Source organism: Haliaeetus albicilla, chromosome 10, assembly GCF_947461875.1.
Source record: "Haliaeetus albicilla chromosome 10, bHalAlb1.1, whole genome shotgun sequence".
Lineage (NCBI taxonomy): Eukaryota > Metazoa > Chordata > Aves > Accipitriformes > Accipitridae > Haliaeetus > Haliaeetus albicilla.
The window spans coordinates 13466986-13485641 of NC_091492.1; the positions used below are offsets into that span (position 1 = coordinate 13466986).

The following is an 18656-nucleotide window of genomic DNA, read 5'->3' on the forward strand; positions in this document are numbered from 1 at the left end:
ATATTTTTAAATTAAAACAAATGACTACTTGTACTGCAATCAATATTAGTACATTTCCCTTTTTTAAAAGGAGAAAAAATGGAATACAAAGAAATGTCCTTCTTTGGCTGCATCAATCCAATTTCAATATAATTCAATATTTAATAAATATAATCCTCCGTGTCTGTGCAGAGAAACATCATAAAAAATGCAAAAGGTTTCCTGGTCTCCAATAACTTGCATGAAACAAAGTGTTTCCTTATTCCTTCCATAAATACTGCAGTCTTACGCTACTGTTTTTTTCTTCCTGTGTATTAGAAAGAGTTTGCTCTGATTATGTATAAGAAAGGAGGTCTACATATTTCATGATTAAAAATCCAAACCGCTACCTACCACCTCCAAAAAAATTTCCATCTTTATCTCTTTGTACTTCTTTGGCTTGTTGTTTTTGAAAGGGCAAAAAAGAAAAACCTTATATAATACCTAATTTGTACATCTGCGGTTTCCCTCTGACTTGTGTAGGCACCATATGTTTTTAATTATCATAATAGCCTTAAAGAACCTGTTCAGTGGGAAACACATACGATCCTTTTATTACTGGTTTGTAATTTAAACAGTTTTAACAGAAAAGGTCTGGCTATAAGGGACTGAGAGGCACAAAGGTCTAAAAACCCTGTTATTGACCTCTGAAAGCATGAGTTCAGATCCCACCCACTGAGGTGGGACCCAGCTCTCCCGCCTCTGACAGAGGTAATCAGTCGCATGTGAAACGGCTCTTTGGGACCTTAAAAGACATAATCTCCAATCTCAAATGACTCGACGTTTCAGTCAGCGACTGACACAATGAAACTGGGGTCTATAAACATTATCACGCACCCGATCTGTGCTTTCTTCTCCCTGGTGAAAGCTCGCAGAGCGATGGTGCCGTAGGAGAAGCCCTATGAACGCCAGAAGCCCAGAATTTCAGCAATCCTCATTAGTTGTTGCCCTTTCAAATTCCCGGTTTTGTCCTTTATGCAAATGCAAGACTGGTGAGCACGCCAGTCTCCCAGCCACGGGAAACAGTCAGATATTCGGAGGTAGGAATTAAATTTAACAAGTTCAATTCACTCCTGATTCTGGACATCTAAACACATAATCAGTCAGATAATGTTATTAATTATCATTCGAGCGACAACCTTTGACACTGGCATGCTCCCACAACCTCCCTACTCCAATAACTCAAACAGAAAATCGTTGGCATGAAAACCCACAGTCTTATGAACAGAAATTGCAAATAAGCAGGCACTGAACATACAACTGGGAGTGAGCAAAATCCCCCTTTTCAGAGAGAAAGCAGAGGCTCACACAATAGCTCAGTCACTTGACCCAAAATGAAATTCTGCACAACTTCGTCCCAAAACAGATAATTTACACCCCAAACAAAGAGCTGTGGGGAGCAGAGGGTGGGGAAGGGAGCCTAGCTAAAATTACACTGAGGCTGGAAGTCGTTATGGCTCCATCTCGGGAGATGGATGGTGTCCTCATTAGAACAAAGCTTTATTTAGATGGACGGACAGAGTCCTTATTAGAACATTAGGCTGGAAAAGTTTAAATGTCAGGAAATACAAAATTAAGATTTTGCAAATAAAAGCTGACTTGCAGGAAAAAACTCAGAGCTCCCTGTACAGATCCCACTGGAGATGCTTAGGAAAAATGAAATCACTCAGGAATGGCAATCTTCCATGCCAGTCTAACCCTTCAAGGGTATTCTTGGAAAACTCCGTTTCACAAATGCCAGAGGAGATCCTTCTTCTTGGGCAAAGTGGTTTCCACTTGTGATCTGATGCTATCGGCTCTGTCCCTGGCAGCACACTGAGCCCAGAGGGAAGGGAGGACTCAGGACCTGCCTCCTCCCACCACCCGTTTCAGGGAGAGCCCACCCAGAGGAGGATGTGCTGATGTTGGAAACACATTTCCAGCTGCACGGACCCCCAGAACTGTGAATCAGCCACACCCCGTCCCCAGGCCCTCTGCTTTCTCCAGGGAAACTCAGGTATTTTGCAGTGATGGAAAGACAGCTTAATTATCTTGCATACAAAAAAGACGGTCATTGTTTTCCATTTTACCTGAAAGCTAATGGATCTTGGGATACCAGACGCGGATGCTCAAAATCCCCTCTGGAGCCTTTCTGGTGATTTGTCGTCTCTTGGTTGCCTTTGGTGCACACCGGTCTCTGCCGAGGTAATATGTGAGCTATTGCACACTAAAAGCAGATTTTTGAGAGAGGCAGTGCGTGCACACACACATACACCCACACCCACCCAGACACCCTCCACCCCTTGTCCTGCACCTTGCTTGCAGGTCCTGCTCCAAAGGGCAGTGACCTGAGGAGGAACTTCCCATCTCACAGGCTATGGTGGTTTGGGTAGAAAAGGCAAGGCAGGATTTGCTCCTGAGAGAGGCACAGCGCTGCAGAGCTGTGCACGGCGCAATCCTTGTCCTCTCATCCCAAGGTCATGAGAAAAAGCTGTGGGTGCTGCTGGTCCCTACGCTTTGCTGAGACAGACCCAGGCAGCCAGTGAGACAGACATGCCGATGGAGGTAGCCATCTCCACTGGCCTCACCGGAGCTCCCTATTCTTCTTGGATGCAGTGATTCTCACGTGGGACAGGGTCACCCACCTGCATGTCACGGGCCTGTCCCCTTTGCCAGGCTCTAGGCCTCCATACTGAACTTTCTACTTCGGCCAGAAGGGCATGCTTACGGAAACAGTTTCTGCTGGGATTAAAAAAAAAAAAAAATTCTTGCATTTGATCTTCTAAATAAACAAAGATTTTTCTCTTTGGGTTTTTGGTGGGAGGTTTTCTTCAGTATGAATCCAGTGAAAATCTAGTTTTCCTTTCCCCCAGCTTCACCCACAAAATCATCAGGATGAAGTTTTCTGGTGAAACAGAAGTGCTCAGTGTTTAACTTGCAGGAGGGGAGGATGGCAGGGAACACCACATGTTGCAATTGCACAACCAGAGGACGACTACTCAGCAGGCAAGCCCTACTCTCGCACAGACATGTTTGTGTACCTCTCACACCACCTGCTAAGCAACTGACTCTGCCAAGCCACCAGCAAAGGAGGGAGCACCGACATACCCCACCAGAACGTATCTCCTCGCCTTTGGAAAGACACGGAGGATCGATCCATCTGTTGAATCCATGTCCACCACCACCGAGTCAAGTCAGCCTACGGACCCTTCATGCTATAGGTCTCAAGCAAAGTGCTTCCGCCTTGTCCTCTTCTTCTCTCATACACGTACAAACACAGCTCTACCTTAAGAGAAATCTCAGTTCTGGGCCCGAGAAAACTCTTTCTTTTTCTATTTAAGGATCCTCCTTTCACGGTAAGGATCCTCCAAATTTCCAAAAAGTGGATAACAACAATACCACTGTGATCCCATCTGTACACAGCAATGGCACTGTAATGCATAGAACATAAAACACCAAATTCCCACAGACAGCATCTGTCTTACTACAAACAATGGACCATTATCTTGTAAATAATTCTGATTAAGCTGCAGCATTTTCCACAACAAACAGTAGGGGAGCAGAGGGTGAGGATCTTTCTAGTGGGAGTGCCGGTTTTCTCCTTCCCCAGCACTGACACTCAGTTTTTTATTCAACTGATTGGCCCCCTCCACTCCCCGCTCTGTCCCCCATGGCTTGGTTTTCATCTTCTGACCTTATCCAGCTGTCAATCATTTTGGCAACTAAAGAGGGAGCCATCACGTTAATGGGATTCCCACCTCTATCCTTTGGGAAAGTATTTCTGGTTTGTTTTTTTTTTTTCGTTTTCACCCCAATGTACAGTTATATAATGATTAGTGAATACACCCATAAACCCTCCTATTATTAAACAGTTCTTGTGTTAGTGGGCAGAAAAATCAGCCACACCGCTGGGTGCATGTTGGTGCCGGTCAGAGTTTGGGGATGTTTGGCTGTGCCAGTGATGCGTCTCGGTGTGTTTGGCAACTGGGTGAACATGGCATGGGAGCAGACTTTGCTGGGCAAAAGCTGTCACCCTCTTCAAACTCTCAGCAGGGAGAGCAGAGCCCTCAGCTGCCTGTGGCGGGGAGTGGGGCTGGGGGCTCACCAGCCTGTGCCAGTGCAGTACCTGCACCCGCAGCTCCCACCTGCATCCACAGAGCTCCCCTGCACTCCAGCTGGCAGGCTAAACCAGCAACAGGTTTACCAGGAAGATTGGAAAGGATTTAAAAGAAAACCAAGTGCGCAGACAGGAACAGGGTTAGCTGTGCAAAGTGACAAGTGAAACAGGACACAATTAGGGCTAACGTGGTCCTTTCTCCTAAAGTCCACAAATTGATCTATGCGGCAGCTGTGAACCGAGGACAGCCCCCAAGAAATCCTGAATTTCATCTTTACCCTGTTCATTTCAAGGCACAAACCTTTTCTTATGTCTCTCAATAAATGGCCCATCTCTATATGGCTGAAGTGTTGGTTTTCCTTCCCTGCATTCTCTTAACTTGCCTTTGTTATACATGTGAGCTGTTCGGGATCAAACGCACTTCCTGGCTTGCATAAAAAGAGAAATAATATAAAGTAAGCAGTAAGAACTAATGTAGGATGGTAATGTTGAAAAGCAGGCAATAAAAATTTTACCTTACAAGTAGCGAATTGAAGGCACTGCCATTCAATTAAAAAACAGACAACAGCCTGTTTCAGGCACCAGATCGGCGAGTGTGAGCAGGAACACTGTGACCTGCCGAGAACCGCAGGGACCGAACGCTGAGCATCACACTGACGCTGAAAAGGAGGGGACAAACCGTGGCAGACAGCGTGGCAGGTCCTCGGTCCTGCCAAGGGCCTGCTTGCGCAGGCACAGGACAGGAGGAGCCGGAGGCTGGCGGTGGGAGGGGGCCGAGCATCCCGCTGGACACATTGCCGAGCCACTGACTGCCTCGGGCGCGGGTGCTGCACTGCTCCGCAACACGGCTGGGGCTGGTGTGCTGCGGCGATGGTCAAAAACCGGCGGCTCAACCCAGCTGGCACCGCGAAGAGCCCTGAGGTCAAAATTCATGGCTTTGGTGGAAAGATGTTATGGCCAAAATATGGCAAAGCTCCTGCAGGTGCAGAGAGCCCCCGAGCACCGGCTGCTTGGCACAGGTAGGGGCTGAGGCTGAAGGCAGGTTTCAGCACCGGGTTCGCCGCACTGTGCTGCTCGGGAAGTCAGGCTCATGAACGCTTCTGAGTTATTGAAGGGATATACACACCCAACGCATATTTTCAATGTGTGTTTATTTTCATCAATAAATTTTTATAGCTTACTGTAGTTATATCAGAGGAGGAAGCATTTATACACTGAGGACTTATATAATGTTCTTCATCTTCAAAGTACTTTACAAACATTAATTAATTCATTCATCCTCACAGCAATCCTACCAGGGAGATAAGTACTATTATTTTCTGTTTCACAATGGAGAATCCAAAGCAGAAAACTTATTTTTTTCCATGGTCAGTGAGCGAATCACAGGTAGACCTGCAGGAGGAGTGAGGGCTGCCAGCCTCTGAATGTGAGCCCCCCTCCCCAAAGCTTACTTAAAAGACTTGCGTCCTGCCAGAGTCATGGCACATATCAGGATATGCCTTGCGTTTTTTCCTTCAGTAAGAGATAATTAAGGAACAATTCCCTCTCTGATCCCCAGCATGGCATGCTATTTTCTACCCCACTGTTGCTCTGTGAGCTGAACAATGGCTGTTCTATGCAGGGAACGGGGCTACAGACACCCCGGATCAGAGGAGAATGGCTTAAAGAAACTTCCTGGCTTGCATCTTGCTCCACGGACAACGGGGTGGGCTAGGCGACTTGGGTGCAAATGCCTGCCGTGAGGGTGGCTTCAGGAACACCTGTTTGTGAATGGCAATGCTCCAGGCAGGGGCATCTGTTAGCTGAAGTCACTTGCATCCAGCATACCTATCTAGAAATTTCATGTAGTAGAGAAATTGTTGTGGTTTCCGGTATTTGGTCTCAATCCTAAGTGTATTCCTTTTACATTCGTGCAGGAGGGATGCATAGTGCTCCTAGTTCACCTCTGTGGTAGTGCTGTAAATAAACCTCTTTCCTATCTGCTCCTTACCAGCAAATGTGTGGCTGCTTCAAATGGCAGTAACAGTTACTGTGAGCTTGAAAGGCTCAATTTCAAGGCATGTCAAAAAATAAAATTGTGACCGGGTCTTCTAAGGAAGTGTTCAGATCAGAGAACTTAAAATCAACACTGGGATGGCAAGTTGGGAAAAAAATTCTAATTCTATAATTTCTGAGAAAGATGCATTTCACCTGTTATAATCCTTGTTAGTGAACACGTTACCCACCCTGGGTTTCTTCCCCATCCATAGTTTATGTTTTGACAATAATAAAAATGCACAAACCCCCAAACCTTCTAGGTAATTTCCTAGCTCAGAAAAGATACGTTCATTAGCAAAATAAACTGCCAAGTTAAGCCATGGCATATTGCAGAAGACATGACATGACCACATCCTACTGGGGCAAGGCCAGTACCTAGATGTTGCTTCGGAACAACCAGAACAATTGTTTAGCGAGAAATGTTTTTTGCATATGACTCATCAACCCTTGAAAACAGGATTTCTTATATAATACAAGTGCTGACACAGCCTTCACTTGAGTGGTGTGACTGCAGCTGTATAATTACAACTTAGATTTGATGTTATGGACCTTAGGTTACGCCATTCAGACAAATGCTCCATTGTATTACAGAGATATTTTTTCCTTAGTCATATTGCCCACAGGACAATAAGGACTATATTCACAGCTCACTGCATAGAAGTTTAGGCATGTAACAGCCAGCGGTATTACACAAGATGAGATTATACCCTATGGGGGTTAAATGGATTCATAATTGCCACTTTTTCTTGTCTCTTTTTTTCTTTGCTCCTAGTTGATACTTTTTTGGAAGTGCTCTCCAAATAAAAGGAAGAACAATCTCACACTGAGTCTGGATAAATGTTACAGTTGTCTCACAAATGCTGTATTATTTCTAGCCCTTCCAAAATAATATAATTGTCCTACTGCTGAACTACAGATTTTTCTCAGTATGACACAGAACACTAAAATGTCAGGTCCTGACTCATGGTGTTTTGGTGGAATAAATAAAAAGCACCAATATGCTATTCAAAACTGACAGCATTAATGAAGATGTGACACTGGGAGCCACAGTCATGTTTTCCTTTAGCTTCCATTGCGTACTCGGCGGTGCACCAAACGACAGGCCACCTCTTACAGGTCCCATCCTGGAAACACTTACCATAGACCTGAGTGATACTACTGGGACTGATGCAACTGGTTGCTTGTTATCCTACGCTTGCTTTATCTTGGGTGGATCGTACACAGGTCTGAGGAGGGAGGCTAGTCTCAGGATGCTTATCGCACATTCTTTCCATGGGAAACAAAAAGGAGAGTTCAGTGCTATCTGCAGTACCGAAGACTGTGCCTTAATGTAAGGCCAGGCAAGATTAACCAAGAAAGATCACTCACGGGCTGTATGCTCCTGGTATCTCTCCACTGGGATAGACGTTGTGTACCCATGACTCACTAAGGCTATATTTCCAGCTGCAGGACTACACCCAAGTATGTAGTTTGCCCTGGCCAAGCACCCAGGTGTTAATACTTCTACACTTAATCCATCCCACATTACTCATTTTTAACCCAGTGGCCTCCACAAAAACTTCTGCTGGATTTTAACAGCGATAGAGGAGAAACAGGTCCCACATTCCCAAGACATTTTCTGTGACAGAGGAAACAAGTATAATGCCCCCCCCCAATATACCTGCCTAACCATACATGGCATCGTTCTAACAACAAACCACTCCTTCCTTAGAAGACTGCATTTTTAATAAATATCCTTTACAAGGCCCACAAATAGCTTTGCAGAGTTTGTCTCTCAAAGCACCAAACAACTGTGGATTGCACGAGTGGTCTTTGGTCTACCAAAAGGTACAACAGTTTCTCAGAGAGTTTTCTTGAATGTATTAACAAAATGACTCAAAACTGCACTAATGGTTAACAGCTTTTTTTTTATTAGCAACACTGAGATAAGTTATTGAAGCATTTTAGTATTGTTTTACATTCCATTCAGAAGTGACCTAACTTGTAACTCCATATACATTTAAAGATATAGTTTGACACTTATTCAGAAAGCAACAATTATTAAAACTTACATACCTTCATTACCAGGAAACCTTAATGTATTTTCTAATTACTTCCAACAATACTCTATTCCAAAGCACATGATAACCCACTAGAAGTTTACACATTTCACTTCAATCACAGGTTTTAAATCGTGGATGTCAGAGTGCTGTTCATTGAATTTTACTGTCTTTCTTGGTTAATACGGGAAAACCGGGCACAATATATTAAGCTAGAAATATTGCTTAAAGAATATGAAAAAAGATAACTACAGTATTTTTTCCTGCTAAAGCATTACAAAATACAGGACCATTAAAAACTCAAATAGAAATGACAATAAATAACCTTAAAAATGTTAAGAGAATTTTCACTCACACTAAAGTCCATTCCCTAAGCTTGCCAAACACATAAATAACAGAACATATTCAGGACCTCTATTTTTGTACTATTATGATGGTTTGTTATATATTGTGGATGTATTGTGTATACATATATTAATGTTTACACTTAAGGTATATATTTTTTTATTTGCTGAAACAATTAATAAGCCTCAGGTAATTATTTATTCCTGGTACTACAGGTATCTAGATAGGTGGGAGCAAACCTCAGAAATTCCAGATATGCAATACTGTGCATAACAAGATCATCTCCGCATAAAGATATCCTAACTTCCCTAGATTACAAAGATGAATTTGGTTATTTATTTCTGAAAGCCTGTAACATAAAATCATAATTGCTGTCAAATTAATTGTTTAAAATTGGCCTCATAATAGGTTTTAATCATACACTTAGTTTTGACTTACAAGGATGTCTAAATTGTTCGTGTTTATGAGTAGTTATAGGAAATACTATACCTCAGACACAAGAATATATATTCCTGAACCAAAACACAAACCAGAGCATTGTCTCACTTTGGAAAGACCTGGAAACATCTCTATGCCTCTGCCTAATCCTAAATTATAATTTAAATTTGACCTGGATATGACAAAAACAATACGAATATATTGTTTGGGAGATGAAACTTAAGAGTAAAATCATACAGCTCTAAGCTTACATCATTATTTTGTCTCTGCAAAGAAAAGAAAAGCCTTTCTGTGCTAGGGATTTGCCTTGGTGCGGCTGGCCACTGATGTCTGAAATCAAGGCACATACCAAGGCCGCCTTTTGCAAACACAATCCCCCTTTCAGATCTGGTGCTAGGAGGGACTGAATGCCTCCAGTTTCACTGCAGATAGAAGGTACTCAGCACTCAGCTGTATCAGATATTTTAGGGGTTAATTTCCAGAAACATAAACAGAATGGGAATGTTACACTGCAATATGAAAAATGGTAAGAAATAAAAGTTTTCAACAGTAAACAAAAAGGTCGTACCTGACCGATTTCTGATACAACAAAATACAATCAAATTAAATTACATGAATATAGCAATGAAATTTAAAGTCAAATAAACATAGGACCTGATTCTGCAATCCTTAGTCATGTAAGCAGTCCCACTTATCGAGAATGAGGGATGCAAGACTGGGTCCTTAGCTTCTGCTTAGGAAGTCAATGTTGATTCAGACAGTATCTTTTCTAGCCAAAAATATGCAGCAAAAGGAAAGTAACATAAACAAGGCTAAATGTCAACAGTGTTTGCAGACTTACAGACACCATCCATTTGTTTGTACTGAAATGACTAGCGAACCATTTGGCAAATACAATGCTATTCACAGACCAGCCCTTTTATCCAGCAACACAAACTTCACTGGATCAATGGTATTCCCAGTTAATTAAAAAAAGGAAGCAAGCCATATGAGTTTGGTTTGATACTGCCATCCAAATGGCACTGCAACATCCAGAAGTGCAGCTCAAACCCAGGCGTGGGGCCGAGGTGCTGATCTCCCATTCGGCAGTACAGTTCATACACTAAAAGCAGGCCTTGGACCTCCTAACTGAAACTAAAGAAACCTTTTCAAAATCACCATACTGGGGTAAAGAAAAGTCTGCAGTAAAACTTCCATACCATTTCATTCTGCCTTGAAGGAAAATAATATTCTGGTTATTCCTTCAACTGCAGATCAGGACAAAATGTTGGGTTACTTCAGTGCATTACAAGATACTTTAAATGGGCAGGAGTACTACAATTTGCTGCAGTAGGATGACCTTCCATTGCCTTGTAGCTGTCCTAGAGCTTGGATATACCAGGCCTTTTGCTTCTGTTTAATATGGATTTCATAATTTAAAAGAGCTGCAATAAGGATTCAAGTGAAGCCACCGCAGACAATTAAAAATCTTTTTCTGTTTTTTATATGTTGGTGGTAGTTCTGAAGGGGTTAGCATTATAATCTTTTTGGTTTTGACACCTGTGGCAATAAGCAATTTGCAACAACTAAATTCACTATTTAAACATTGGGGTAGAACACTATAATTATGTGACAATAAAGCTGTAATAATCTGCCACAATTGATCTTCCCCTTGCCCAGCCCTCTTGTCTGTGCTGCAGTTCCACATTTGGAAGGTATTTCAGAAAGTTACAATGCTGAACATTTTAATAATTCTGTGCAATGTTGAACACTTTCTGCTCCAAAGGAAACTGAAAGTGCTCAGCCCTTTGCAGGATCAGAACTCCAAAGCTCCTACCATGCATCAGAAGGTCCCTGCCCTGTTTTCATACAGTGGAAGAAGTAATAATGGGGTGGAGCCTACGCAGGAGAAAACAGCATTCATTGCAGAGGAAAGCAAGCGAGAATGGAAGCAAATTAAATTTGTAGAGACAACATGGAACTAATACTTTTGGACATCATTCAGTGTGGGTTCAATAGCACTAACCCATTAAGCAACCAGCTAACACCCAGGACTATCTCTGGCCAATAGTTCTGTAGCCCACCAGCTCTTCTTTGAAAGTCTAAGTACTTCCCAAGCAGAAAATGCAAGTAGGGAAATTTTACCATCTTAGACACAAAGCAGAAAAATTTAAAGGGGAGGAAAGAGAGAAAGGAAAGGGTCTTGTCATAAATAGATGCTGTGCAAATCACGTGTGAATTAATGACTTGGAACAGGAGGCAGAACATCACGGCGATACGTTTACGTGTACATGGGAAGGCAAGCAGAGAAAGAGAAGAGCATAAACAGAACGGAAAACAGATCTTCCAAAACTAAAATACAAAGTAGGTCTAGAACCTCCAAGCGTAACTTCTTGAATGAGCAAGGGCTGTGAAAGCAAGGGACGTGGATGCTCAAGACATCTACCAAGCCATGGCCCTGGGCTTCCCCTCCACGCTGGGCTACTGGCTGCCAAGCAGCACGGAAAGCCTTGTCTTCTTCTTAGTATCTGCGTGGTAGCAAAGATTAACAAGATCGGCTCCTAGGTATAGTCACTTGAGACTCCAAAACCAAGTACAGTTCAGGAGTAACTCTTAAATTCATCAATGGTATTTTTTTCTTTCCGTCTTTTTCTATTCTGCTATATATGTAAAGGAGAAAAATTACAAAAATTTCTGATTTTTCTCAGCAGCATTTTGACATGGAAATTTCTGTTTTATGCAGTAATTATGGTTCTTTTCTAATTGTGTCTTTCATCCGTACAGCCTGAAGCATGATAGGAGCATAAATGAATTATGTGTACATCATCGGTCTCTCTCATTCTACATACAGGGAAACTGAGGACTGCTTCCCCCACGTGTGGTAACTTTCCAAAACAACAATGTGAGTTCACGGCATTCTCCTTGAGGTATTAAACCCTTTCTGTGCCAAGATTTGTGCTTAAAACCTGATCCATTATCTTAAGGTAAAATCTGCCAACTAAAAATGATCCACATGGATCACTGAAAATCCCAGCTTGTTTTTATGCAGCCAGAAATTTAACTCAATCAGCGTGGCCAATCAAAGATGCAATCTCAGCTAACTGAAGCTGAGATATTTTATTTCCACTGTATTCTGACTGTAGAAAGAGCACCATGCCTTGCTGTCTTGATTGTGCAAGGACTGTATCAAGTGTATCAGTGTTCTCTCTTGAGATGTCAACAACCCACACATCACTGGCTGTAAAAAGAAAGGCAAATGCACAGAGATTCCTAAAATACAAAGGAACACAAGACTCATGCCCTGGAATCGGGTGCTGGAGGTGGGTCTCAAGTTTTCTGATCTCTCAGGCAGTAGGAGAGACAAAAGGAACCATGACTAAGGTCATGGGATTTGTGCAAGAGGGAAGGAAGGCTAATAAATGAACAGGGTGCTCCTGATGGCTAATCTGCAAACGCAGAAACATCAGGTGAGATTCCCTGCACAAGCATGCACAGATGGAGTGTGATTTCACAGTACAAAATGTCACTGTGAAAATGAAAACTCCCCCAAAACACTGCTTTTGAGTGGGCGGTGTCCAAGCCAGCCAAATAAAAAAAGAACTACTGACACAGGGGTTGTTCATACTCATCCACTTTTGCTGTGAGATTCTAAGAAAAATGAAATATTTAGTCAACCTTAATACTTATATTCTGCAAACACTCAATAGTATGTCAGTAAAGAATTTTAAAAAGCTATTTTTGGAGGGGGGAGAAAGGACTCGCACTGCATTTTCCATTTAAAAATGGCTTAAAAAGTAGAACAGACAGGCTTCTGTTGTTTTGTTGGTTTTTTTTCCTTCATACTTCAAGTCAAATCCATTATCACTGGGCAGAGCTTGTGAAAGGGATATGGTCTTTAAAATCATACAAACTCAAGCCATCATAAAATGTCTGTTGAATTGATTGGAAGATGAAACAAAAAACTAATGGAAGTAACATGACCTCATTTCAATAATGTTAGAGGGGGTTTTTTGCTGTTGTTGTTTTAAAAATCTTATGTCTGGGAAGAAGTATAAAGATATTTTTGTACAAAGCAACTAATCTTAGTTTTCCAATTCTTTTACTTGTTTGTTTAGAGAGTAATTTCTGTGCTGCCTTTTTTGGTTTTTTTTTGTAACTGATTGATTGTACTCCACAAATAGGGAAGAAAAAAATCCAACTAGGATTTTACCAGCTGCAAATTAAAGCAACTATCAACTATTTTGAAGATAACAGTAATGTAACTGCTGATTTTGAAGAACCTGGAAATATTTCCAACCATCTGAATTGGTTCTTAGTGCATTGAGACACAGAAGTTTACAAGTAAGGCCATGCAGATACTTAGGCTCGTGATTCAGTTTAAGTAATGACAATATTGTGAAGCCAAAATGCTCTAAGAATACAAGTGAGAGAAACTTTGTGAGGCAAAATCGGACGTTTTTATCAGACCAACTAATACACTTGGAAATGCAGAGAGAGGTCTGAAGAAGGGGTTCTGCCTTTAAGCACAGGTACTATCCTAGTAAAATCAAACAAAGCTCCCACTAACCTTAAGTTAACTAGGGTAACCACTCTTAAGTGCTTGCAGATTTAGGGTTTCATTTTAAATTGTCAGGCTTTAAAACTGTTGATCACATTTTCTTTTCTTTTTTTTCTTTTTAACTTGAATACATTTTATTATGCATGTTTAGCTCTGACAATGAGTTTTCTGATTAGTTTGAAGGTTAAGTGAAACGAGCATTACAGGAGTTTTTGTGTCCTTTGTTGACTCTGCTTTTTAAAGTGATACTGTTTTTCAGAGGATTTACACTCTAAAATCTCTTTCAAACAAGAACTATGCTGACAAAATAGGAGATAAATTGAAAAAATCCTCATTCTCATTTGTTCAAAATAGATGTAAATTTCATTTTTGTCAGATGTGATGGGTGTAACATGAGGAAGCAAAACTACAGTTTTATAAATCAGAGACTAATAAGTTTAAAAGGTGGTTTTGTTTGTTTGGTGTGTTGCTGTTTCTTTAATTACCTGGAGGCATATTCTTAATTAGGCAAATCACAACTTGTACAACCACTAGTTAAGAGTAGTGAAAATGGTCAAGGGCAACTACTATATGGGTGCCATTGAAACAAACCAGAAAAATATAATTAAAAAAGGGGGAGGGAAAGAAAAGAAAAGAAAAAAAAACAAACAACAACAAAAAGGCTCTTCAACACAGGTAGATGCATTCCATGCACTTGGCCTTTGATTTCATTAATATTGTGGTAATTGAACACACCCCAATTCAAAGAAAGGAAAAAAAAAAAAAGAAAAAAAAAAAGGAAAAGAGAGAGAGAAAGCAAGATTTGCTTGGCAAAGCATCCAGTGTTTTTCTTGGGTTCTTTCTTGTATCAAAATACTGAAAAGTTTGCAAGTTACCATGTAAATTTTTTAAAACCTTTTCCTCCTTTGAGTATGCTAAACCAGTAAGTATCCCCTTCAGATGCCACTAGCACAGATAGTCTATATTGCTGCTACTCTAGTTTAAAAAGCAAGTTCTTTCTAAAATCCTGTGTAAGTATATGCATGCAGCACTGCTGATTTCAATGGAGTAGACCACATATAAGACTAGAATTTGGCCCACAGGGTTTAACATTTTAAAAAATGTATTACTAACAAACATGACTAAGTATATTTAAAGAGCAGCTTCATGATTCTGCACAAGTGTTTTCTGAAATGGTCTAAAAGAAGGTCTAAAACTTACCACACAAGTCAGGTCTCTTGATACATCCACTAGTTGCTGTGCTACTTGCAAGTCCATTAAAGGCTGCTAAGCCATCAGAGCTGTAAGCTCTTAGGACTGACAACATGTTCATCTGCTTCTCCAGGACCTGTGGACCCTGAACTTGTTCGGGTTTCATCACTCCTTGTGCAGTTTCATGGGAGGATAGAAGATTCTGACTGTGCCACTGCTTTTCTGATGCTTGCGGCAGTGGTGATACAAGCCCTTGCGCTGGTTGTGAGGTGACTGCACTTTGTATATTGTCGCCTCCTTCACTGCTTTCTTTATTTAGGGCAGACAACTGCTTATTCATAATATCTGGTTCTGTGTCAATGTCCTCATCTTCAATGTTTTCTTCCTTGGAAGACTCCATATCCTCAGATGAAGCTATGTCAGAAAGGTCATCAGTAGCACTTTTATTTACAGAGTCAGAGAGCAGAATATTTGGGTCATCTTCGGATTGTGTTTTTATTTCGGATTCATTACTGGTGCAAGAATTTTGTGTTCCCGTGCCAATAACACCAGGATAAACACCAAACTGCTTATAGAAGTCTGTTGTAAAATTACAAAAAGTGGATTCCACGTGGCTGGGCCAAGCAGTGCTCTTTTGCTCTCCCAGGGTCTCTTTATTTTGTCCTTGGGTCATTTTCTCAGAAGCTGAGTCCACCTGGCTCAGCATGTTTGAAACTACTGCCTCCTTGCTGGACTGCACAGAAGAGGGGAGCAAGCTGACTTTATTAACTGAGGCTGAAGCTTCTCTAGATTGGTCTTTGTTGTTCCCTATGACGTTGTCTTTACGTTTAGCCTTGCCCAAGTGATTGGCCTGGAGGTGCAGAGCCATTAGTTCCATAGACGAAGTTGTAAAGGAACAAAATAAGCAGCCATGCCAAGCAATATTGTCTTGCACAGTAACAGATGAACCTGGGAGGGAGGCTGCATCTGGCCTTACGGATAAGTCAAGAGGTTCATATTGTGACTTTTCTGTTTTTCGCTGTGAGGACTTGCTATTTATCTTTTCCTCACCACCATCTGAGCCCAGAGCTTTTGCTGAAAGTGGATCTGAGAGAGCTTTATCCTTCATTTCTTTTTCTTTCTTCAAAGAACTTAGCACAAAGCTGTCCATGAAAGCTTGCAAAGACCCTTGAAAGTTCACACCATTCCCAACCATGTTCTGGTAAGCACGGCCAAGTTCAGAGAAGTGTGTTCCTTTGGAAGATATGTCTGAACCCTTCATATTTTCTGAAGATACTTCAGATGACATGCCAGCTGCTTGTCCTTGCTGCTCTCCAGAAGGCAGCACTCCTGATGTCCACTGCTGTGAGACCATGCCACTTCGGAAATCAATACCGGGAAGCCCCTTGAAGGCTCCTCTCAATATATCTGGTCTAATAAACACTGAACTTTTACTTGATGTCTCATCTTTGTGTTCTTGACTTGCAGTCTGCCCAGAGAGTGGTCCTGCTCCATTCTGTCGCTCCCGATGGTGCCGTTCCAAGTGGTATTTGAGGGATGCAGACTGAGTACCAGCATAATCACAATGCGGACACTTGTAAGGCTTCTCACCTATAGGTATGGATAAAGAGAAAAATATAAAGAGAGAGAGTTAACTGTACTTTGGTGTACGGATGAGTGAAGAAAAAAAAATCAACATTAGCTGCTTGAAAACAAGAAGATCTTAGATATAATAATTCATTTTTAAAAATGAAATGCCTTTAATTGAAGACTAATTCATAAAGTCTATTTCTAAAATGGGTTTCCAGAATGTGGGGCTATTCAGGAATGACATGGTATCTACACACAATTAGCCATCTTTTTCTTAATCTAACATGTAGAAAACTGTTGTAGAATTAAAAGCTATGATTATGAAAATGAAGCATAACAACTTCAACCACAGTAATCATTAAAAGTACAAGTTTAAAAAAAAAGAGAGACAAAGAATGTAACAAATGGATGGTTGCAATATTTTGTGTATACAATTGCTCTAAAATTTGTTTAAATTATACACATGGAAACCATTTTTAAACCTAAAAATTTTATGGCACTGTTACGCAAGACTGAAATGAATGATTTAAGTCTTGCTCTGCAGTAAATCATGGATATAATTAGCAAATGGCATACTGCACAAGTAATTTATCATTATTTGGAGGGCACCATTCCAGAAGGATTCAAAGATCTGCAGACCTACTGCATTGTTTCTAAATAAAGAACTATAAATACAGATTCTATAAAATATTAATATTATTACACTACATTATGATTGCAGCATGTAAGAACATATAGTTAAAATAAAAAGTAGTCAATAAAATAAAAAAGAAATCGAGTAATAAAAAAAGTACAAAATATATTTAGCTTCTGTATTTGAAATTAGCATTATCTACTGTTTTTTGCAGTCCTTTAAATTTGTACTAATGGCATTTCTAATGCTCAAGTAGTAAAACGTGTAATTTACCTACCATAAGCGCTTTTCTAGGATTAGCTTGGATACAGTTTTAAAACATATAAGATTATTTTCATGAATTAACTATATATTTGAATCCCACACTAAACTTTTATTGTTCTTCCTATACTTTAAAAGAGGTAGAAGATATTACATGCATAATAAATATTCATATACATTCATAAAGACATATCCAAAAATAATGTACATCTAAGCAAATGTACATCTTAATTTTTGCAGAGGACTTGTTAGCAGTACAGAATTCCTTTTAAAGGAAGAAGTACGGAAATCCTCACTGAAAGTGACAGGAATCTGAAAGACCTGCAAGCTGTCAATATTGGCAATTATTTCTATGAGGCAGCTCAACAAGAAGAAACCCTTTTCTTTAAGTAGCTTTTTTCCTAAATGATCCAAAAGACAAAGGCAAGCCTTTTCCAAATGGTATAATGGAAATATTTGTTTTGAAAACTTCTTCCCCAGTAAAAATGCTATATAATATGTAGTTCACCAAACCAGCTGGAAAGTTACCTGTTTTCAAAAAACCTCAAAAACTGAAAGGCTTTCAAACTTTTGTTATTTAAGCTACAGGCTCAATTGAAAGGCTGGTAAATACTTGGGAAGCTGCTCCTCTCACTGATCGCAGGAATTTACTAATGAGATGCAACACCAGAACACCCAAATGACCATATAGCACTGTGCAAGCAGGCTTACTGACCATGAATAGTAGCTGGATACGTGCTGCAATTCAGACAGGGCTGAAGTAAATCACAAGTAGTGGAAATTCTAAATCCATAATGTAATCCTAAAGCTAAACGGTGAGACATGACAGCTTTACATCAACCACATTAATCGTCCTTTTTAGAGGAGAAAAGTGCAGCACCTCAAACAAGAGGTGTTCAGCAGAGGAAGAGATAGTAATTAGCATGGTTCATGCTTCAGGCCTGGGTCCACACAGCTTAACAGAAGAAATCAGATTTAAACATTTCAGTGCAACTTCTGAGTCTTCCACAATCACCTAATTAAGTTCTGGCGCTCCACCAACAAGAAGTAGGGGCTGCACTTCAGTGGGAAATGTGCAAAAGAAAACAGTTCCTACCGACTTGCAAGAATCACTAAACTGAGATGGATCACGTCTGTCTGGGCTTCCCTGGTCTCAGGTGAGAGTCTGAGAACACACCTACTCATCACAGGCATTTTAGGGTAGGGGCAAGGGGACAGAAGACACTGGCTGTCTATTTGTTTGCATTTCTGCAGGGCTGTTTGGGAGTGTACAAACTCTGACAGCTGTGCTGCCAGTCAGAACGTGGACAAATATTAATGCTGTTTTTATAGCATGTACATACTGCAATATTTTTGAGCTGTTTTCTGTTATTATGATGCTTGTCCTACCAGTTACTGTAAACAGTCACTAGTGACCTCTGACACAACTTGGGTATTTCAAGTGTTGCCTAAGAAGTAATCATATTGGTGAAGAACAAGTACCAGACATTA

The 18656-nt window shown here is 40.8% G+C and overlaps 1 protein-coding gene across 13 annotated transcripts in view; it reads right to left on the reverse strand.

Moving 5' to 3' along the window:
• Positions 1-18656, reverse strand: part of ZNF536 (zinc finger protein 536) — a 357464-nt gene that overhangs the window by 113810 nt on the left and 224998 nt on the right. For all 13 annotated transcript variants that reach the window (XM_069793537.1, XM_069793532.1, XM_069793540.1 and 10 more), the window contains one exon: positions 14711-16291. In XM_069793537.1, coding sequence (XP_069649638.1) covers positions 14711-16291 — 1581 coding nt within the window. The remainder of the gene's footprint in view (positions 1-14710; positions 16292-18656) is intronic.